Source organism: Hypanus sabinus, chromosome 2 (assembly GCF_030144855.1).
Source record: "Hypanus sabinus isolate sHypSab1 chromosome 2, sHypSab1.hap1, whole genome shotgun sequence".
Classification (NCBI taxonomy): domain Eukaryota; kingdom Metazoa; phylum Chordata; class Chondrichthyes; order Myliobatiformes; family Dasyatidae; genus Hypanus; species Hypanus sabinus.
In genome coordinates this window covers 43,313,947-43,337,923 of record NC_082707.1, presented here as the reverse complement: position 1 = coordinate 43,337,923, position 23,977 = coordinate 43,313,947, and the positions used below count along the sequence as shown (strand labels likewise).

The window sequence follows — 23,977 nt, the reverse complement described above, 5'->3', positions numbered from 1 at the left end:
GACCTGGCGCCCGCAGGAGCACCAAACCCCTACCCCGAACACTCCATGATGACTCTGAACCCCCTACCCACCAATGTATATACCCACGAGACACCGTGCACGCCAAGCCCTACACAGACTCCTCACGACACTCCCATACAGGGCACGACGCACACACACGAGGGATTACTGATGCCTAACGGGCTGGCACCTCAAGTCAGGCCGGAGCCAGCACAACCACCGTCTCCGGTGCAATCACCACCGGTGCTACGTAGATCGCAGCGACAGACTTGACCGCCTGATAGACTTAACCTGTAAATATACTTGTAAGAAACTTCGCCCCGTGGGGACTCTCATTTAAAACAAACGGGGGGTGAATGTGGTAAACTATGGGTATACCTGTCTGGACACGCCCCTCTGCTGACTGCTCCTGTGGCTCCTCCCACAGACCCCTGTATAAAGGTGATTGGAGGCACTTCTCCTCCCCCAGTTTCCGAGATGCTGTGCTCCCTTGCCTATCGTTCACCTCCCATCTCTGAGAGATATTGATGCTGCATCAGATACAGAGAGGATCAGTGTTGATCTAACAAAATTAATGAATGCAATGAGGTGAGAGAAGTTTATTCTGCCTTCTTTTGAACATACCTTGGGTATGCTGGGTGGAGCAAAGTTCTTCACCAAACTAGAGACAAAGTCAGGGTTCTGGCTGACCTGTCTATCTCCTGAATCACAGATGCTCCCAAACTCTATCACACCATATGGACACTGTGCCTCCAAGGGACTCATCAGCCCTGAATTCTTTCAGATGAGGAAGAAAGAAGTTCTGGAGGGACTGAAAGGAGTAGCCTGCCACATGGATGATATACTGATCTTCAGAGGCTCAAGGAACATGACAAAAGAGCACCTTGGAGAAACTGAACCAGGCTGGAATCACCCTGAACCAAAACAATGCAAATTTGCAAAATTGGAGGTGAAGTTCTTAGGCCACCAACTCTCCTCAGAGGGAGTGCAACCAGATTCCGACAAATTGGCAGGAGTTCGGACCATGGAACAACCTACGAATGTGTCAGAGATTTGTGGTTTCCTTGGCATGGTAAACCAGCTGGGGAAGTTCATTCCAGACTTGGCAGAGAAAACTAAGCCACTACATGGCCACCTCTCTCAGAGAAACATTTGGATCTGGGACGCAGAACAGGAGAAGACATTCTCATCAGTTAAAGCACAGCTCATCTCTCCACCAACATTGGCATTCTTGGATCAGAACAAAATAGCCAAGGTCTCAGCAGACACCTCTTCCTTTGGCCTAGTTGGAAGTGCTCACGTAAAACTGCAGAGGTGAATGGAAATCGTAAGCATATGTATCAAAAGTACCGACTCTTACTGAACAGTGTACACCCAAGCTGAAAGGAGACACCAGCTCTTGTGTGGGCTTCTGAATGCTTCAGTCGCTGCTAGCTAGGCACTAAATTCATGTTCCTACTAGAAACAGATCACAAACCTCTCGTCAGCCTCTTCAGCTCAGAACACTTGGCTGACTTGCCTCCACATTCAGAATGAGTCTTCTGTGATACTGTTATGACTTTGAGCATGTCCTCGGCAAGTCTTTCACAAACCCAGACACTGTCGAGGATGCCATGCAAAAGCGAGTGGACAGAAGTTGACTCCATCCCCATGGAAAATATCAACATCTAATAGCTCAGGTAGGCGACAGCTTTCCTGCATCACAGAGTAAACGGCATGAAACTCAGGCCAAGTTGAAAAAGGTCCAAATCTGTGAGCATGGATGGCCAGCTGTTCTAAAAGGAGCTCATGGCTTCAAACCTTACTGGCTAGAAAGAGAGAAGCTCACTATTCTTGCTGCTAAAGGGCTCCAGGTTTGTCGTCCCTGCTTCTATGCACGCCAACGTTATTAGTTAAGTCCACCAAGGACATTGAGATACCAAAGCATTTCGCCTAAGAGCGAGGTGGTCAGTGTGATGGCCTGGTCTGAGCACACCGCTGGAAGATTATGTAAAGCAATATGAAGCATGTGGTAAGCTGCATTAAGGTCATGCTGAATCTCTCTGCCCCACAGAGTTCGCAGACTTTACATGGCAAATTGCAGGCACAGACAATTTCCAGCTGGAAAGAGACAAATATCATCTCAATGTGGATACTACTCATGGAATGCTGCTTTCTACATCCTCAGTCGCAGTTATACAGCACCTGAAAGCTGTATTCCCTCACCACAGAATACCAGAGACAGTCTGCAATGCAGCTGCTCAGAATTCAAAGCTCTTGCTTGGGACTGTGAGTTCAGACACCAGACAAGCAGTTCACAGTACCCACAGGCAAATGGAGAAGTGCAAACGCAAACTGTTAAGAGTCTCCTACTGAAGGCAAAAGACCCCTACAAAACACTGCTAGCTTATCGCTTCACACCTCTTGTGAATATTTACAGTCCAGAGCTGTCAACTGAGAACAAGCCTGCCCGTTCTTCCTTCTCTTCTCCAACCTCACTTACCGGATTTAGACAAAGTGAGAAATTTTGACACAACACTGCGTGAGAAAATGAAGAGCATGCGTGATCTCAGACACAGAGCAAAATCTTTGTCACTGCTGTTTGGGTTTCAGACCAACTCACCAAAGGAACATTTATCTGTCCCACCACAGAGGTATTCTCCATGGTCTAATATCTTAGGGCAAGTGACCAAAGGGGCAGAATAACCCTCTCACTTTGCCAGAGTGCTCAGGTAGTCTGCCCTGATCTCCATTAGATTTAGTGATTTCCGAGGAGTTCTAAACATTTCACAAAATGAGAGGGTTCTTATTTAAAAAAAAACAATTGGTGAAAAAAAGGAGAGAAGTACAGAGAGACCATTAAAAACAAAGAAAGTTTGTTATAATGTTGGCAATTCTTTTTTATATTTATGTGAGGAGCACAAGTTACATGCGATGGGTAAAATAAACAGAATTAGAAAACCTACAGCGCAATACAGGCCCTTCGGCCCACAAAGTTTTGCCGAACATGTCCCTACCTCAGAAATTACTAGGGTTACCTGTAGCTCTCTATTTTACTAAGCTCCATGTACCCATTCAAAAGTCTCTTAAAAGACCCTTTCGCATCCGCCTCTACCACCGTTGCTGGCAGCCCATTCCACACACTCGCCACTCTGCATAAAAATATTTACCCCTGACATCTCCTCTCTACCTACTCCCCAGCACCTTAAACCTGTGTCCTCTTGTGGCAACCGTTTCAGCCCTGGGGAAAAGCCTCTGACTATCCACACAATGAATGCCACTCATCATCTTATACACCTCTATCGGGTCACCTCTCACCCTTTGTCGCTCCAAGGAGAAAAGGCTGAGTTCACTCAACCTGTTTTCATAAGGCATGCTCCCCAATCCAGGCAACATCCTTGTAAATCTCCTCTGCACCCTTTCTATGGCTTCCACATCCTTCCTGTAGTGAGGCGACCAGAACTGAGCACAGTACTCCAAGTGGGGTCTGACCAGGGTCCTATATAGCTGCAACATTACTTCTCAGCTCCTAAATTCAATTCCACAATTGATGAAGGCCAATACACTGTATGCCTTGTTAACCACAGAGTCAACCTACACAGCTGCTTTGAGCGTCCTATGGACTCGGACCCCAAGATCCTTCTGATCCTACCTCAGCGATTATAATTTCAATGCCGTTCTATAGACAAGAGGTACATACCTAGTTTTCCCAGAAGGGAAGATGTAGAGGGAGTTAATAGTGTTATTCCTATGTCACTCTGTTAGCCACTCTCCCGTGGGAGGAGTTCACATACTGCACAAACAGGGTTGTCAATAAAGTTCAGTTGAGTATCCTGCATGCTGTTGTCCTGGTGTGCTCTGCACCCTCCCTCAATAACAAACACAACACTCCCCATCTCATTTTTAAAAGCCTCCCACTTGCCAGATGTCCCTTTAGCTGCAAACTGCTTCACTGACTCTACGTTTGCAACTTCTTGTCTTCAAAATTTGCCTTGTCCCACTTTAGGAATTAAATTTATGGATTAGTCTTATCTTTCTGTAATTTCATGCTGAGAAATTGAAAGTTATATTAGACTCCTTCCATTAGTTAATTATGGTAAAGATGTCAAGTGGAGACGTGGGAAAATCTCAGGCCCAGGAATGGAGAATTTACGCAAGACCTACAACATAATGGAATTTAGACAACAGAGAGATTCCATTCAGGGAGGCAGGACAGGGTGAAAATAGTATAATGCTGCTTAAATGGGAAAAGCAAGTGTTGGACATTCTTGTAGTTATCATTTTCCTGGTTTTTTTCCCCAATGCTGTCTCAGTTGTTAATAGTGAAGGTTCTTAGACTACTGAAGCCCAATAGTATTGTATGAAATTACATTAATCATAGCATAAAACTTCTTTTCATCAATATATTTTTCTCTGGAGGATTTTGTTTAAGTGGCAGCTCAGAACAAGAATTGCAAGACCACAAAGACATAGGAGCAGAATTATGGCATTTGGCCCATCGAGTTTGCTCCACCATTCGATCAGGGCTGACTTATTCCCTCTCCACCCCATTCTCCTGCCTTCTCCCCAAACCTTTGATACCCCTACTAATCAAGAATCTAACAACTTTGGCAAGTATTCTGCTCACTGAAGAGTTTGAACTTTACAAGCAAAATCATTTTCTTTTTGCAAAGGAATTTATGGAAAAACTCCAAATGTCAATCGCATTATTTTTCAGTTTATTTTCTTTAATATTTATTGTGGCTGTTCTATTGATGTAGTACCTCATTATATGTTTTTGAAATGTACATTACAACCACTCTTCTACACACTGTAATCTATATATGAAACATATATATACACTGACTATATATACATACACACTTTAATCTATATATGTAAAGCATATATAGATTTCAAACTTAATGGATACAGAGCATGGAAGCAGGTCCATCCACCCACTGAGTTTATAACAACCATCAAGCACCAATGACACTAATCCCATGTATTCCCCCACATTCAAAATTGACTCTTTACAGATACAACCACCTATCTACACACTGGGGGCAATTTATAATGGCCAGTTAACAGAAAACATGCCAACTTTACACAGGCGACAGCAGCAGGTCTAAGGATTGACCTATGCACTGTCTCTGTGAGGCACCAGCTCCGTCATTTCATGATAATATTAAGTAGATCAATTTTTCTTGACCCTACACTGGTTCAGTGGTATATTTTGTTCTCTTTAATGAAGATATCCTGCCTCCCTTCAGCTGAAAATATTAACATTAGTGTAGCATCCGTGCCCCCAATTTACCCCCGTTCGCCTAAGGTGAACTGCTGTCGCCCTGCCAATAGTGCAATACTTCGGTGTAAATACGGTGTAATGCCCCCCCCCCCCAGTACACGCTTGCAACAGAAATACCAGACAATACACCAAAGGCGAGTAAATAATTGCAACTTTATAGTTATTTCTTAGTGGTGGGTTAGTAGAAATAGCCTAAAGACACCAAATCAGTAAGTTTATCAGTCTGTGCACAAAATATTTTAATACGCTGGAGCTCATGCCTCTGGTTCCATTCACAATGACCTTCTGAGCCTTCGGCCACTGTCCGAACCGCCGCCGTCCAGTATCCGCTGTCCGCTCCTCACACATCCGTCCTCCTCGCTCGCCTCCCGAAAAAGACCATGAACTCAGCTCACACATACAAGTTAGCATAACAATTCTCCAATGGTTAGTTCCCCCCTTATCTGCAGTCATAACCCAAACATTCCAGACGCAGAAACCCATTACAGCATTAAGTAACATTATAGAGAAGCCATTTTGTTAGCCTGAACAGTTTACACCACAGTTACTGGTACTGAGAGCCTTACATTAGTAAGATCTGATGCAGTAGGTGCTATTTTGCTTAAAAAACCAATTCAAATGGGTCAATGATGCCTGGCAGTATCACATGATAGAACGTTCTCAGTATGTAATGCCAGATGGTGTGTGTTAATAAGCATCTCAACCAATACAAGCATCAAAGCCAGAACTAATCCTGTTAGTCATTAAACACATCCTCATGTCCTTTTCAGCATATCATGGACTTGCAAAATGATTGACTAATTTTCAGCCCACCACAATCCAAAACTTAACAATCATGCATGAAAACTATTTAAATAGTGCTCTTTACTCTGCACACTGGGATCGTGGATAAAAGTCTTGCCAATTGACAGAAATGCCTCCCCCCCCCCCCCACCTTTACGAAGGTAGAGTATTCCCATGAAACCTTTCTTAAGCCGAAATGGCATAAAGCGAAGAACCATTGATTTATATGGGAAAAATTTTCATAAAAGCAAAAATCCTCTTTGTAATGCAAAAGCAGGTTACTAATGTAGGTCTTTTGTAAGAGAATGGCATAAAGCGAACATTCGTAAAGCAGGAGACGCCTGTATTCTGATCTTACTTTAATTTGCTTGCATTTTTTTTAAAGCAGCTTTTAAATGTTATTCCTAATTTTACACTGGAGTTCAAAGTATGTATATTTTCCATATGGGACTGCATTTTGATTCATTTTCTTGCAGGCATTTACATGCAAAATAAGAAATACAATAGAGATTTATGAAATACATAAACAAAACCTGGCAAACAGCGTGCAAAGGGAGATAGGTTATGCAAATAAGAAGAATAAATAATACTGAAAGTTGAGTTGTAGACTGGTGTTGTGCAGTCATTGAAAGCGAGTCTAGGTTGTGGGACCGCTTCAGAGTTGTGGTGAGTGAAGTTATCTACATCAGTTCAGGAGCCCAATTGTAACAGCTGCTCCTGAATCTGGTGGTTTGGGACCAAAGGCTCCTGTACCTTTTGCCTGATGGTAGTAATGAGAAGAGAGCTAGGGTGTATTCAATAATTTGTGATATATTCAAAGTTTATTGATGCCCAAGTTGTAATTTTATTTTGAATTGTTAAACTCTGCACAATAGGTTACTGATACAACTGGAAGAAACTGAAAATGCTTTTGACCAGTTTTGGTCCAAACACCATCTCAAGCTTGAACAATGCCTACAGTTACGACATTTTGAACAAGACTTTCGAGAGGTACTTTTCAGCATGTGCATTTATTGCATGGTGATTTATGCAGAGTTCAAACATCAATTTATTTAATTTCAAATGAAGTACAGGAAAGGACCAGAAGCTTACATCTCAGAAGGTCGACACTTTCAGTTCCAGTGACATGAGCTCATTGGTCTAGATTGGCACGCCAGTCAACCACTGAGGAGGCTGCTGGAACACAAGAGATCCCATAAGGAAAATTATTTCTGCTATCTCAGCTAGACACAAAAGATTCCTTAGCTTTATTTGAAACAGGAGTGTCATCTCTCAATTAACATTCAAACATTAACAAAAAAACAGAATTCAGGATGAGAGATGAAAGTGACTTCCCGTGGCATCATAGAACCCTGTCAAAGTTAATGTTAAATCAAGGGAAAGAGTCTCTACTGTGTGTGACTCTAAAGAAGATGGTTGAAGTTGTTGAAGACCAACCATCTCAATTTCAGGATCTTGCTAGAGAAGATCCTCAGCCCCACTGCTGATGTATCAGTGGGAAAATCAAAGGGAATGTTTGATAGTTTTCAGTGTTCAATTCCATTTTCAACTCATTCAATAAGGAAGTAGTATATACCAACATGCAACAAAAACTTGATGCAGAAATACCAAGCAACGACAATCTTCAAAGCGTATCTAACCATCTCAATGTACAGTGACATCACCACGTGCCCCATTGCCATCTTCCTGGGGTCACCATAAATCAGAAACTTGGATTGATCAGTCACAAATCAATAACAGGCTTCAAAGGTAGCTAGAAAACAAGAAACTCACCACTGGTTACCTAGTTTCCAATTCCAGAAGCTCTTCACACAGGGTCATTTTGGGAAGTGTTGGATTTCCATCTAGACCTCTGCTTGAAAATCGAATCAGTGTCAAATGCTTATCCAGATCTTTCTTTGCAGACTATCATTTTCCAGTATGATGAAAGTCTTCAGCCAGAGTGGTCATGGTTGGACTCACAAACCTGTTATCCCACATATTGGTAGTGGTTGTCCATCTATGTTGGATTGATTTTAGAGTAGGTTAAGAGGTCAGCAGAGCATAGTGAGCCTGTACTGCGTTGTAGCATTCTATGTTCCAGTTTCATGATTCTTTTTCACATTCCCTGGAAAATCAGATGTCAATTAAAAAAATGTCATCCGATTGTTAAACCTTTAGAACATTTAATTATTAAGCTATCACATTTCATAGCAAGCTATCACTTTCAGGATAAATATAACAAGTGCTCTTTAAGTTGTTGGATAACACAAGTAGGCAATGTTGCTTAGGCAGTTAAATAGTGCAAATAAAACAGGAACCAACAAATACCTGATTTCAAAGGATTCAGAGGCAGTAACTAGAACTTCACACACCAGAGAGAATAAATATGCCCAGGTCTTTATCAAAGGACATTTAATAAATTGGCTGGATTAGAACTAATTATCTGCATGATTGAGTCAGCAATTACGAGCCGGCACCTGCTTGAAGGCTTTAGACACTGCAAAATATAATAAGCTAATACATGCAAATCTCTAAAGGGAGCAGCATCCTCATTTTCTACTTGAACCTGAAGAGTTCTGACCAATTTTACATTCAATAAGTAGGGCTTTTGTGTCCATGTGCTTAATACATTCACAAAGATTCAGTTTTAATATACTACCAAGAACATTCTGCATTTCTAACGTCTAAATTTTCCCCACCTTTCCTAAAAATATATCAAAAAGTTTTATGAATCAAATAAACTCTAGTAATTTATATTTATTGTTTTTATTACTATTTAAGTCTTTAACCCAGCAAAGAACTTGCAACTTCCTCCACCCCATCCAATCTATGTTTAATAGTTTAATAAAAGGAGTTTTATGTGATTATGAAATTTATGAAAAGGGGTAGATAAGAGAGACAGGAAAGTTGTTTCTACTGGTAGGTGAGACTAGAACTAGGGGACATGGCCTGAACATTAGGCGGAGTAGATTTAGGACAGAGATGAGGAGGAGCTGTTTTTCCCAGAGAGTGGTGAACCTGTGGAATTCTCTGCCCAATGAAGCAGTGGAGTCTTCAGTGGAGCTACAGCCAGTAGGGTCCTAAATATATTTAGGACAAGGTTGGATAGATTTTTGCATAGTAGGGGAATTAAAGGTTATGAGGAAAAGGCAGGTAGGTGAAGGTAAGCCTATGGCCAGGTCAGCCATGACCTTATTGAATGGCGGATCAGGCTCAATGGGCCAAATGGCCTACTCCTGCTCTTATTTCTTACATTCTTATACTTCAGTATGTTAATGCAAACTGTTTAACCTCTTGATTCCTGCTGTGAAGCAAAAATGCATATTGGGAAGCTTGCATGACTGTAAAATGCATTGTTATGCTTTTTATAAATTTATTTTGACTTTACACTTTTAATTACACAAAGTTTTGCACAAAATGCAAGATTACATAAAACACTACAGCACAGTCCAGGCCCTTTGGCCCATGATGCTGTGCTGACCTTTTAACCTACTAAGATCAATCTAATCTTTCCCTCCTACAGTGCTCCATTTTTCTATCATCCATGTGGCTAGGTCTCTTAAATGCCATAATGTACATACAGTTTCAGAAGGCAAAGATACAAGTGGAAATTTTAACAATAGAAAAAGAAACAAAATGCATATCCATCTACTCAGTTCCTTTGCTTACCTCAGACATTTTTAATACAAATGGAACTTTGCTTTTTCCCTTTATTTTGAATGACAGTCAAAGCATTACTGTAATTGATGAAAATAAGTTTGCTTTCAAGTGAACACTATACATGACAATTTGAAGTTCCAGGTGATGATTTTGTTATCATCTGTTAGGCTTTCCAACTAATTCTAAATAATCCATTAGTGCAACAAAGACAAGGATATAAATAAATTGGATGGAAATGCAGATGGATGGGGAAGTACATTTTCAGGCAACCCAAAGATCAGTAGAGTCCGGGGACAGTGTGCAGGGCTATCAAAAGATGCAGAAAATTGATCATTTTTCAGATATGGATGGTGAAACGGCAGATAGAGTTTAATCTGAGCAAGTATGTGATGTTGCACTTGGGAGGGTAAGTGTAAGGGGAATGTGTATTGTTGATAGCAGGACACTAAGGAGCATTATGTACAGAGTGCCTATGCATGTAGAGAGGGTTGTAAAAGTGGCACATGGCAAGCCTGCCTTCATTTGACAGGACTGAGTGTAAGAGTAAGGAAGTTATGTTGGAACTTTAAAACTTTGGTCAGTTTTGCTCTTGGGGTATTTTACGTTTGTGTTTACCCCATTACAAAAAGATGTGACAAGTTTGTTGGAAAGGTTGGAGAGAAGTTTTATCAGGATACTGACTGGGTTAGATGGTATGAGCTGTAGGGAGAGGCTGTTTTCTGTGAAGTATTGGAGGCTGAGGGGAGACATGAGAAGTTTATAAAATTGAGAGCATAGATAGGGTAGAGAGTCAGAAAATTTAATCTCGGGGTAAACAATAAAATTACCAGGAGACATGCAGTTAAGAGCATGAAGGCGAGGCAAGTTTTGTCCACAGCACTGTTTTTTAATATGAACACATGCATGCAGGTACGTGACTTGGAGAGCACGGCCAGGAGTAGAAGTGGAAATTGATAGTGGTTTTTAAAGAGTTGTTAGATACATGAATACACAGAGGGACGAGGGACATGGATCAGATACAGGTGATCTGGTTAATTCATTTATATCGGCATAATATTCGGCTCAGATATTGTAGGCTGACAATTTCATGACGTTTCTGAGCTTAACTGTTCTATGTTCCCTATTTTTTGCAAGGGGATTCCAAAAGTAGGGAATACAAGTAGAGTACCAGAAACCTATGTTTGATTAAGTAGCATTGTATTTTATTACAACACAGACTTGTTAAAATTTTACACTTTTATAATGTATTGAACACCAGTTGTCTCTTCTCCCTATTACTATAACTGCAACCTGGGTTTTTACCTTGAAGTTACAGATATTAAAATATGAGATTATTAACCTAGCTAACCATGTAGTATTATTTAAATACTAAACATTTTCTGTGAATACAGAGATTCAATGAGATATCAACTTGGAGATCCCAACTCATCCCGTGGGCCACTGTGAATCAGAAAAGCATTTAATATGTTTTCTAATTATTCTTACAAAATTGCAATGAAGAGCAGGAATTTAGATAAAATTGTCATCTTCTTGCAGGTGAAGACCATTCTGGATTGTCTGATGGAAACACAGGCAACATTCACTGATATTGGCGACAGTGTAGCGTGTGTGGAACACCTCCTAAAGGAACTGCAACTTCAGGAGGAGAACGCACAGGTAAATGATACGCACAGGTAAAATACCCTTCAGAATCAAGTGAACTTTCTCTCTGATAATTACTCTTATGAAATCTATAATTCATACACAAATCACATACATTTTTTTGAAAATAAAAATCAGTCTAGTAGCCATTGATTCACTAAATTTGCAGCATTCATGTGTTCGCAGGCTGGAAAAGTACTTAACGTTCCAATAATTTTCTCTGGCAGCAGTTTAGAATCCCACATTTGTTTCAAGCTTGTTAAATGTTGTCATTATTATAATGATACGTAGAAATGCTACATTAAATCCCACTAATACTATCATAAACGTCTCCTACTTTTCACATTTCTTTTTATATAATGCTTTTAAACTCTGCAAATATTGCATTATAATAAGAGTAAACTCTTAAGGCACGAATCTATCCGTTGCCATTCCTTTCAAAGGTAATTTGTCTCCTTTTAAGAATTGAAGTTGAGGTAGTTAGTTTTCCCCAATTATATCTGTTCAATGGAGAAATCCTATTGAACAATAACCATAGTTCTTTGGAAACCCTTTACAAACTTTCTTCTTTTCAACATAACAAAAATAGATCCCCAGTTTCAGGTTGCAAATAATTCCTTTTAATCAGTCGGTACAAGTCATTTGCAAAACATATTGAATGACTTATCAAATCAAGTATTCAGTGCAATCCTTTGCAATACTCCAGGAAGAAATTTCTATCATAAGCATGTTAGAAATAAATGCCCTATCAATGACAAAATAAAAACTTTAAAGTGAACTTCTTTCATTTCTATGATAAAGTTAGAGCATTATACAAACATATGGATCATTTTTCTATTTCTATCACATGAAATTAAATTGTTTTAATAAATCTGCTTTTAAAATCTCATATGCTGTGACTTGTTATTTTATTTGCTGCTTACCTTTACAGGAATCCTTAAGAAAGGCACAATCTTTAGCTCAGCACGGAGACCAGCTTATCCAAAGCAACCACTATGCCATCGATTCCATCCGACCAAAGTGCAATGAACTTAGACGTATATGTGATGATTTTACCAATGAAATGAAGAAAAAACATGATGTTCTTGGAAAATCACTTGAAGTCCATAGGCAATTGGATAGTGTAATTTTGTTTGTTCCAATGTTCAATAATTAAGCACTTCATTCTTTATTGATATTCCTTCCTCAGTTACGTATACATTTTCCTTTTAAAGGCAAAGGAATGGTGTGAAACAGGGATCTATCTCCTAGCATCTCAAGCAGTGGATAAATGCCAGTCACAAGAAGGAGCAGAGGCAGCACTCCAGGACATCGAGGGTTTTCTGGAAACTGCTGCACACCACAAACTAACTAACCCCAAGGAGTTGCATAAACAATTTGAACTCTTTCTTACCTCAGAAATTAAGGTAAACTCGAAATGCCATTGATTTGAATAATACAAAACGGGGCATTAAATAGAAGATTCTGGGAAAAATTAAAAGATAAAGACCTATTTTGTCCAAAGAGTGTTTTTTATCCTTCTGAACATTGACATAAATCAATCTAAGACAACACATTTTAGTTCTGAATATAAAATGTCCAATACAATACAAATCTGTAGGATATTTTGTGTTTGATCAGTGGCACCGTCATTAGTGTTCACAGGAAATTGAATGCTTGAAAAGAATGAGCACAAAGGCTCAAACAGTTGTTTTGAATAATTGCATCTATAAACAGTGTCTGAGAGAAGAGAGTTTGACAGTTGAGGGAAATTTCTTCGTATTAGCCTGGATTATTGAAAGGGAAAATAGCAACAATAGATATTGAAGGTTTCTACAAAAATAAGTGATGTTACTGTTCTTGCTTTGGGAGAGAACAGCAGAAAAAATAATGACACACCAGTATAGCAGAAAATATGAAAATCAGTAACAAGAGTTTCAAGACCAAAAAGAACAGGAGCGATTTCTGTGCATTTCATAGGTTATTACAGACATTAAGCCATTATTTCTTAAATTGCTAAGTAATTAAAACTCTGACAAATATACCCAAGGATTAATGGTAAATTGGTTCATTATTGTCACATGTACCAAAGTACAATGAAAACTCGTATACCATCTATACCAGGGGTCAGCAACCTTTACCACTGAAAGAGCCACTTGGACCCGTTTCCCACAGAAAAGAAAACACTGGGAGCCGCAAAACCCGTTTGACATTTAAAATGAAATAACACTGCATACAACGTTTTGTTTTGCCTTTATGCTATGTATAAACAAACTATAATGTGTTGCATTTATGAAATTGATGAACTCCTGCAGAGAAAACGAAATTACATTTCTGCATGCAACAGAAACATTTTGAACTCCAAAAAAAGACGTTAGGTTAAAGGTTACTTTTAAGTAAAATACTCAACGTCTATTTGAGTCCTTCTTGTATTTATGAAAAACGCCAAACTTAAATTTGCCGCCAGCAGCAAATCAAAAATAACATCAGCCAGCTGTCAGCCTGAAAAATAAAAGGACTATTTCACTGAACAATGAAAACATATGAATATACGTAAAATAATAGGCAATTAAAATATTTATCATACTTGTTCAGGTTGACTCACACCTGACAATGCAGTCGTATTCAGTAGGGATGGATCGATGCTTAGGGGAGTGACCGGGAAGGATAATGTGTTTTTTTCCTCTCTGAACTCACAGAAGCGTTTCCCAAACGATGTTTGCATTGTGATGATTGCAGAATGTAAATACTCCGAATTTATCATGTCGTGACATTGTTTGAACTCTCTCAAATTGGGCAAGTGAGACAATGTGCCTTTCTGTAAATCTCTGGCAAGCAACGTCAACTTGCGCTCGAATGCCAAAACATCCTCCAACATGTGCAGGGCTGTACGTCCTTACCCCGTTGAAGAGCTGTGTTCAGCGTGTTCAGGTGCGCTGTCATGTCTACCATGAAGTGTAGCTTTTCCAGCCACTCTGGCTGTTCCAGCTCAGGAAAGTTGAGCCCTTTGCTGCCCAGGAAAGTTTTCACTTCTTCCAGACACGCGACAAAGCGTTTCAGCACCTCCCCTCTGGACAGCCAGCGATAAAAACACGTAGCGGTTGCTACACGCAGTCAGTAAACTGCAGTCAAAGATAGCTTTATTCGAACTAAACAGCCTTGCTTTTAAGCCTCCCTCAACCTGCCCTCCATGGGCGCGGATGCTGCAAAAGACACGTACTCACAAACCCCCGTAGGCTATCTCCCTTAGCCTGAACGCTGGCTAATTGTGAGCCGGTTCGGATGTGTCAGGAAATGGGTCGCCACAACATCTTATTTAGATTGTACAAGATCACCATAATCTTCAAATTTAGATTTACATTTCAAAAACTAACAAACTAACATAAAATACATTTTAATTAAATACTGACCATGTAGCGGTGTGCTACACGCAGCGCTAAAATTACGACACGGAGTCGGTAACTGCAGTCGAAGGAAAAAACCTTATTCGAAATCTTCAGCCTCACTTTTAAGCCTCCCTCAACCTGCTCCCCATGGCGCAGAGGCTCCAAAGCTCTGTGCTCGCAAACCCCCGTAGGCTATCTAATTGTGAGTCGGTTCGGATGTGCCAGGAAAAGGGTCGCCACAACCAATTATTTCCCAAAGTAACAGGGAGCCGCAGCACAGACGTAAAAGAGCCACATGTGGCTCCGGAGCCGCGGGTTGCCGACCCCCGATCTATACAGATCAAGTCATTATAAGTGACTATTATGCTTCAATACCTGGTTCCAATGAAACTTTATTTAAAATTTGATTCCTATAATTCCTCACATTTGTAATCCAGTCTCCTTTAACTAGAGGCCAATATTCTACAGGCTTTTTTTTGTACATGAGTATAAGCTGTATGTTTCTGTAGTGTGGGCATGTGGATAAACGTCATGCCTTTTCTCCAACTACTCCTAAACTCTCATTAGGAAATTATTCTCAGCTACAAGTCACCTTTCTACACAGTGACGTCCATTTTGTCTGTCTGAGTCTTTGCACATTTTAGTTTGCTTTCTTACAGCAGTTCAAAGTACAAACCCCATTTCCAGAAAAGTTGGGATATTTTCCAAAACGCAATAAAACAAAAATCTGTAATATGTTAATTCACGTGAACCTTTATTTAGCTGACAAAAGTACAAAGAAAAGATTTTCAATAGTTTTACTGACCAACTTAATTGTATTTGGTAAATATACACAAATTTAGAATTTGATGGCTGCAACACACTCAACAAAAGTTGGGATAGAGGCATGTTTACCATTCTGTTACATCACCTTTCCTTTTAATAACACTTTTTAATTGTTTTGGAACTGAGGATACTAATTGTGTAGATTTGCAATTGGAAATTTTGTCCATTCTTGCTTGATATAAGACTTCAGTTGCTCAACAGTCCGTGGTCTCCGTTGTCTGATTCTCCTCTTCATGATGCGCTATACATTTTCAATAGGAGATAGATCTGGTCTGGCAGCAGGTCAGTCAAGCACACGCACTCTGTGTCTACAAAGCTATGCTGTTGTAGGCCGTGCAGAATGTGGTCTGGCATTGTCCTGCTGAAATAAGCATGGACGTCCCGGGAAGAGACATCACCTTGATGGCAACATATGTCTCTCTAAAATCCTAATATATGCCTGAGTCAATCCTAATATACGCCTTCAATTACATGCAACTCACCCATGCCGTGGGCACTGATGCACCCCCATACCATCACAGATGCTGGCTTTTGCACTTTTCACTGATAACAATCAGGATGGTCGTTTTCATCTTTGGAGATGAAAACGGAGAACTCAATGCCCGTTTTTTCTGAAAACTAGCTGAAATGTGGACTCATCTGACCACAGCACATGGTTCCACAGTCTTTCGGTCCATCTGAGATGAGCTTGGGCCCAGAGAACTCACTGGCATTTCTGCATAGAGTTGATGTATGGCTTCCTCCTTGTGTAATACAGTTTCAAGTTGCACTTCTGGATGCAGTGACGGACTGTGTTAAGTGACAATGGTTTTCCGAAGTACTTCCGAGCCCAGGTGGCTATAATTGTCACAGTAGCATGACAGTTTCTTCGGCAGTGCCACCTGAGGGCTCGAAGATCACGTGCATTCAACAGTGGTTTCTGACCTTGCCCGTTACGCACTGAGATGTCTCTGAATTCTCTGAATCTTTTCACAATATTATGTACCGTAGATGTTGAAAGACCTAAATTCTCTGCAATGTTGCGTTGGGAAATGTTCCTTTTGAACTGACTAACAATTCTCTCATGAATTTTGGCACAAGGGGGTGTGCCACGACCCATCCTTGCTTGCAAAGACTGAGCTTTTGATGGACTCTACTTTTATACCCAGTCATGATACCTCATCTGCTACCAATTAGCCTGCTTAATGTGGAGTCTTCCAAACCGGTGTTACCTGAATATTCTGTGCACTTTTCAATCTTATTTTAACTCTATCCCAACTTTGTTGAGTGTGTTGCAGCCATCAAATTCTAAATTTGTGTATATTTACAAAATACAATTAAGTTGGTCAGTAAAACTATTGAAAATTTTTTCTTTGTACTTTTGTCAGTTAAATAAAGGTTCACGTGAATTAACATATCACAGATTTTTGTTTTATTGCATTTTGGAAAATATCCTAACTTTTCTGGAAATGGGGTTTGTAAATTTTAATATCAAAGTACATATATATCACCATATACAACCCTGAGGTTTATTTTCCTGCTGGCATACTCAACAAATTTATAGAATAGTAACTATAACAGGATCAATGAAAGTTCAACCAGAGTACAGAATACAACTGTACAAATGCAAATACAAATAAATTGCAATAAATAACGGTAACATGAGATTATGAGATACAGTCCTTAAAGTGAGAGCATTGGTTGTGGTAACATTTGAATGATGGGCTAATTGAGTGCAGTTGTCCCCTTCTATTCAAATATCTAATAACGGTTGTGGGGTAGTAACTGTTCTTCAATTTAACGTCAGAGAAATTAGTGAACCTAGTGGTGAGAGTGTGATCCTAACTGAAGGCACTTCAGATAAAGTTACACCCAATGAACTAATTTACCGTGCAAGTCCATGATGAGGAAGCAGAAAAAAGATAAGCCAGTGTTACTTCGAGTGGATCGTGTGCTGAGTAAGAATGATATAATTACTTCTACGACTCTTAATGTGATTGCTGTCCATTTAAACAACTCACCAGGTTTATAAATGGGAAAATTACTCACCATGGATTAGAACTGAAAAAGCCTCTTGGATGAGTGGCGAAATGTCTCCTAGACAACAGAGCAAGTCCAGTTGCCTTGATTTACTACTGTTTGATATTAGTTCAACTCTTCTCATTTCTCTGTATCTCTGCATTTTATTTTTTCTTCACATATACCCATTGATTCTTTTGATTCTAATTGCTATGCACATGGACCTAGAAGCCACTTGCATTATCCTATTTATCTTTGGGATGTGGAGGAATCCCACAAAGTATCATCAGAATGTGGAGTCTCCACGTGGATGAGGTCAGGATTACCATCCTGTCCCTAGAGTTAAGAGGCAGCAGCACTAACTGCAGTGCCATGTGCCACACTGGAATTGGCCTGCTATTACCAGTCTAGTACATTATATTGAACTGTGGGTTTGAAGCAACTATGAAGGTTTGCCCCAAAAAAAAACTAACAAAATAGGTAGTGGTGATGAAGATGTGAAAGTGAAGACCAACCCTATGGAGCTGTGCCAAAGTAGAGGAATAAAAGTCAGATATAATCTTAGGTAATGAGGAAATGGAAAAGGAAATCAGCAATTAAATGCATGATGTGTTGACAGGATGGTGACAAGAACAAAGAAGTAGGAAGAGATGCCTTTGTTAATTAAGGGATTAAGATTTCAAAGCTCAAAGGAAAAATGCCTGATTGATAAACTGTGGAAAACATTATGGAAATCAGAATTATGGAAATTATGGAACATCCCAGGATGTTCCATAATTATGGAACATAAATATGGAACATTATGGAAATTAGCTTATTGGAGTGGTTTGAGGATGAAAATAGAGTATGGGAAGAAAAGGAGCCAAATGTGAAACAGGCACAAAGTTCCTGATAGAAAGCAATAATCACAACTTTAATATTGTATTTCTGTTCCAGGCTAAAATACAGGCACATCTCGAAAAGCTAGAAAATGTTTATGAAATGTTTGAAAAACGTCAAGCTAGTTTAAAGAAACTAGCAGCGAAACAGACTCGTCCAGTTCAACCTGTTGCCCCACGACCTGAATCATCTCCAAAACGTTCCTCACCAAAACCAGTTAAGGCACCTGTACTCAGTAAGTGAACAAGTCCTATGCTGTCAAATTTTGCCAATTGACTAATGTACAGTAATTGTGTAGAGTTCAAAAACAGTGAACTAAAGGCTTATAAACAACATGAATTTTGACATTCAATTCCACTATCTGATTAACAAATGAAATTAAGTGAAATAGCTGATTGCTTTCATATCCTATAAGCATAATGTCTGTATTCAGTACAAGGACACTTTCCAGCAAGTTAGCATTATGATTTTATTTAAAGCTACAGGGTCAGGACACACACAAGGGTGGTAGGTACAGGCTACACCCTCTCTGAGTGCAAAATCACTGAAGGGTGAGTGCATTTGTGTGTAATGCATTTGTGTGTAATGTCCTCTAAGTGCCCCTCCAAAAATAGGAATTTAAATTCCTGTATACCCACTTGCACATGGTCTTTTACCCCTCTAATGAGCAGAAAATGAATGTTAATGAATAGCTAGTTATTTTACTCAGTGAACTTATTTAAAGAATATTTTAGATTACCTGCAACATACAAGAATTATTTAACTTTATCTGGAATACAGTCTTCAACTTTAGCTTCGCAACTTTGTGCTGTGACAATGTTATCTCTGTTATCTCTGTGGAGCTGCAGCTCGATGACCTTCGCCTGGTCAGGGAGAGTGAGGAGGTGATAGAGAGGAGTTACAGGCAGGTGGTCACTCCGGGGCCACGGGAGGCAGATAGGTGGGTCACGGTCAGGAAGGGGAAGAGGCAGGTACTAGAGAGTACCCCAGTGGCTGTACCCCTTGACAATAAGTACTCATGTTTGAGTACTGTTGGGGGGGACAGCCTTCCTGGTGGAAGTGGCAGTGGCCGGGCCTCCGGCACAGAGGACGGCCCTGTAGCTCAGAAGGGTAGGGATAGAAGAAAGAGGACCATAGTAATAGGGGACTCGATAGTCAGGGGTTCAGACAGGCGGTTCTGTGGAGGTGATTGGGAGTCCCGGATGGTAATTTGCCTCCCTGGTGCCAGGGTTCGGGACGTTTCTGATCGCGTCCAAGATATCCTGAAGTGGGAGGGTGAGGAGCCAGAGGTCATGGTACATGTAGGTACCAATGACATAGGTAAGAAAGGGGAAGAGGTCCTGAAACGAGAGTATAGTGAGTTAGGAAGGCAGTTAAGAAGAAGGACCGCAAAGGTAGTAATCTTGGGATTACTGCCTGTGCCACGCAACAGTGAGAGTAGGAATAGAATTAGGTGGAGGATGAATGCGTGGCTGTAGGATTGGAGCAGGGGGCAGGGATTCAAGTTTCTGGATCATTGGGACCTCTTCTGGGGCAGGCGTGACCTGTTCAAGAAGGACGGGTTACACTTGAATCCTGGGGGGACCAATATCCTAGCGGGGAGGTTTGCTAGGGCTACAGGACAGACTTTAAACTAGTAAGATGGGGGGGGCGGGAATCACCAGTAGAGCAAGTAAATAGACAGTGTGTGAGGGAGGAAAGGCAGGTGATGGAGAAGGGATGCGCTCAGCCCGAAGATGTAGGGGAAAAGAAAGAAAAGGATAATAAATTTGAATGCATTGTTAGGGATGAAAAGAGAGGAGGGGGTGGAGAGTATCTTAAATGTATCTATTTTAATGCTAGGAGCATTGTAAGAAAGGTGGATGAGCTTAAAGCGTGGATTGATACCTGGAATTATGATGTTGTAGCTATTAGTGAAACATGGTTGCAGGAAGAGTGTGATTGGCAACTAAATATTCCTGGATTTATTTGCTTCAGGTGTGATAGAGTAGGAGGGGCCAGAGGAGGAAGTGTTGCATTGCTTGTCCGAGAAAATCTTATGGCAGTGCTTTGGAAGGATAGATTAGAGAGCTCCTCTAGGGAGGCTATTTGGATGGAATTGAGGAATGGGAAAGGTGTAGTAACACTGATAGGAGTGTATTATAGGCCACCTAATGGGGAGCGTGAGTTGGAAGAGCAAATGTGTAAGGAGATAGCAGATATTTGTAGTAAACACAAGGTGGTGATTGTGGGAGATTTTAATTTTCCACACGTAGACTGGGAAGCTCATTCTGTAAAAGGGCTGGATGGTTTAGTGTTTGTGAAATGTGTGCAGGATAGTTTTTTGCAACAATACATAGAAGTACCGACGAGAGATGGGGCAGTGTTGGATCCCCTGTTAGGGAATGCGATAGGTCAGCTGACAGATGTATGTGTTGGGGAGCACTTCGGGTCCAGTGATCACAATAGTATTAGCTTCAATATAATTATGGAGAAGGACAGGACAGGACCTAGAGTTGAGATTTTTGATTGGAGAAAGGCTAACTTTGAGGAGATGCGAAGGGATTTAGAGAGAGTGGATTGGGTCAAGTTGTTTTATGGGAAGGATGTAATAGAGAAATGGAGGTCATTTAAGGGTGAAATTATGAGGGTACAGAATCTTTATGTTCCTGTTAGGTTGAAAGGAAAGGTTAAAGGTTTGAAAGCACCATGGTTTTCAAGGGATATTAGAAATTTGGTTCGGAAAAAGAGGGATGTCTACAATAGATATAGGCAGCATGGAGTAAAGGAATTGCTCGAGGAATATAAAGAGTGTAAAAGGAATCTTAAGAAAGAGATTAGAAAAGCTAAAAGAAGATACGAGGTTGGTTTGGCAAATAAGGTGAAAGTAAATCTGAAAGGTTTCTACAGTTATATTAAAAGCAAGAGGATAGTGAGGGATAAAATTGGCCCCTTAGAGAATCAGAGCTGTCAGCTATGTGTGGAGCCGAGGGAGATGGGAGAGATTTTGAACGATTTCTTCTCTTCGGTATTCACTAAGGAGAAGGATATTGAATTGTGTAAGGTGTGGGAAACAAGTAAGGGAGTTATGGAACCTATGACAATTAAAGAGGTGGAAGTACTGGCGCTTTAAAGAAATTTAAAAGTGGATAAATCTCCGGGTCCTGACAGGATATTCCCCAGGACCTTGAGGGAAATTTGTGTAGAAATAGCAGGAGCTCTGACTGAGATCTTTAAGATGTCATTAGAAACAGGGATTGTGCTGGAGGATTGGCGTATTGCTCATGTGGTTCCATTGTTTAAAAAGGGTTCTAGAAGTAAGCCTAGCAATTATAGACCTGTCAGTTTGACATCAGTGGTGGGTAAATTAATGGAAAGTATTCTTAGAGATAGTATTAATAATTATCTGGATAGACAGGATCTGATTAGGAGTAGCCAGCATGGATTTGTGCGTGAAAGGTCATGTTTGACAAACCTTATTGAATTTTTTGAAGAAGTTACGAGGAATGTTGATGAGGGTAAGGCAGTGGATGTAGTCTATATGGACTTCAGCAAAGCCTTTGACGAAGTTCCACATGGAAGGTTAGTTAAGAAGGTTCAGTCGTTAGGTAATAATGCTGGAGTAATAAAATGGATTCAACAGTGGCTAGATGGGAGATGCCAGAGAGTAGTGGTGGATAATTGTTTATCGGGATGGAGGCCGGTGACTAGCGGGGTGCCTCAGGGATCTGTTTTGGGCCCAATGTTGTTTGTAATATACATAAATGATCTGGATGATGGGGTGGTAAATTGGATTAGTAAGTATGCCGATGATACTAAGGTAGGTGTTGTGGATAATGAGGTGGGTTTTCAAAGCTTGCAGGGAGATTTATGCCGGTTAGAAGAATGGGCTGAATGTTTGCAGATGGAGTTTAATGCTGAGCAGTGTGAGGTTCTACATTTTGGCAGGAATAATCCAAATAGAACATACAGGGTAAATGGTAGGGCATTGAGGAATGCAGTGGAACAGAGAGATCTAGGAATAACAGTGCATAGTTCCCTGAAGGTGGAGTCTCATGTAGATAGGGTGGTGAAGAAGGCTTTTGGAACGCTGGCCTTTATAAATCAGAGCATTGAGTACAGAAGTTGGGATGTAATGTTAAAATTGTACAAGGCATTGGTAAGGCCAAATTTAGAATATTGTGTGCAGTTCTGGTCACCGAATTATAGGAAAGATATCAATAAATTAGAGAGGGTGCAGAGACGATTTACTAGGATGTTACCTGGGTTTCAGAACTTAAGTTACAGAGAAAGGTTGAACAAGTTAGGTCTCTATTCACTGGAGCGTAGAAGTTTGAGGGGGGATTTGATCGAGGTATTTAAAATTTTGAGAGGGATAGATAGAGTTGACGTGAATAGGCTGTTTCCATTGAGAGTAGGGGAGATTCAAACGAGAGGACATGATTTGAGAGTTAGGGGGCAGAAGTTTAAGGGAAACACGAGGGGGTATTTCTTTACTCAAAGAGTGATAGCTGTGTGGAATGAGCTTCCTGTAGAAGTAGTAGAGGCCAGTTCAGTTGTGTCATTTAAGGTAAAATTGGATAGGTATATGGACAGGAAAGGAGTGGAGGGTTATGGGCTGAGTGCGGGTAGGTGGGACTAGGTGAGATTAAGAGTTCGGCACGGACTAGGAGGGCCGAGATGGCCTGTTTCCGTGCTGTGATTGTTATATGGTTATATGGTTACACCCAAAAAAACCGGATGAGTTCAGATGCTGAAAATCAGCTAAGAAAACCCTGAAAATACTCAGCATGTTCGGCAGCATCTGTGGAGAGTTATTGCGGCAGATTGATGATCTTCAAGTTGCACTAGAGTGACTGAAGGGAATACCCATTTGGATGTGACTTCATGTCTGTATCCAATCACAGACACTCTCTTTGTCCTTCTTGCTTCTTCCCATCTTTCTTTTTTAAAAAGCCTGAAACATCTTTGATTAAAATTAAAATCAAAGTGAATCTGCAGGTACTAGAATTTAGAAAACATAAAACACAAAACACTTTACACTCTCGGCAGATCAGACAGTGTCTGTGCTAATGGAACATGGTTAATTAACATTTCAGATTAAAAACCCTTCAGGACTGGGAAGGGGGGAGGAGCAAGTTCATGTCAAGGGAGGGAGGGAGGGATGCATAGGACAAAGATTTCTTCCATGTTGCAAGATTAGTGCTACCCTGGGAAAATGCTGTCAGCAGGGTAATCTCTTTAGTAATTAAACAGGGAGTAAAGAGAGAATGTGGTCATGTGTTCATAAAAGTGATGAAATGAGGACAATTAGAAAGTGAAAATATGAACAAAGGAATAGCATAGTTGCAAACTACAGACATATTCAGCATGTCAGTTGGTACTAATAGAGAGAAAAAAAATTCCAGGCCTATATCACAAGTGGATTGTCTTGCATGCTCTGATACACACAGGGAAGAGTTACCTCAAGTTGGACAATTCAGCAGCAATTGACTTGCATTTCTTCCAATATAGTGTAAGCACTTGGTATTCTCTTCTACAATACTGTAATCAAATGCGTATTGAATGATCACTTTGTGATGTTTCTGATCATCACAGT

General features: G+C 40.4%; 2 protein-coding genes across 7 annotated transcripts in view; one reads left to right on the top strand and one right to left on the bottom strand.

Annotated features, from left to right (window-relative positions):
• The window catches only part of mcf2l2 (MCF.2 cell line derived transforming sequence-like 2), a 312,522-nt gene that overhangs the window by 144,839 nt on the left and 143,706 nt on the right, over positions 1–23,977 (top strand). The window contains exons 11-15 of the mRNA XM_059944935.1: positions 6,925–7,039; positions 11,228–11,347; positions 12,264–12,455; positions 12,547–12,738; positions 18,457–18,634. Coding sequence (XP_059800918.1) covers positions 6,925–7,039; positions 11,228–11,347; positions 12,264–12,455; positions 12,547–12,738; positions 18,457–18,634 — 797 coding nt within the window. The remainder of the gene's footprint in view (positions 1–6,924; positions 7,040–11,227; positions 11,348–12,263; positions 12,456–12,546; positions 12,739–18,456; positions 18,635–23,977) is intronic.
• The window catches only part of b3gnt5a (UDP-GlcNAc:betaGal beta-1,3-N-acetylglucosaminyltransferase 5a), a 75,192-nt gene that overhangs the window by 17,713 nt on the left and 33,502 nt on the right, over positions 1–23,977 (bottom strand). Inside the window, exons 1-4 of one of the 6 annotated variants that reach the window (XR_009506935.1) lie at positions 12,256–12,387; positions 11,177–11,326; positions 7,823–8,156; positions 7,092–7,225 (exon numbers count right to left, since the gene is read on the bottom strand). The gene's annotated coding sequence lies outside the window, so the exon portion shown is untranslated. Of the gene's footprint in view, positions 1–7,091; positions 7,226–7,822; positions 8,157–11,176; positions 11,327–12,255; positions 12,388–23,977 lie in introns of those variants that run through there. The other 5 variants (XR_009506933.1, XR_009506929.1, XR_009506927.1 and 2 more) reach the window with 5 other exon arrangements.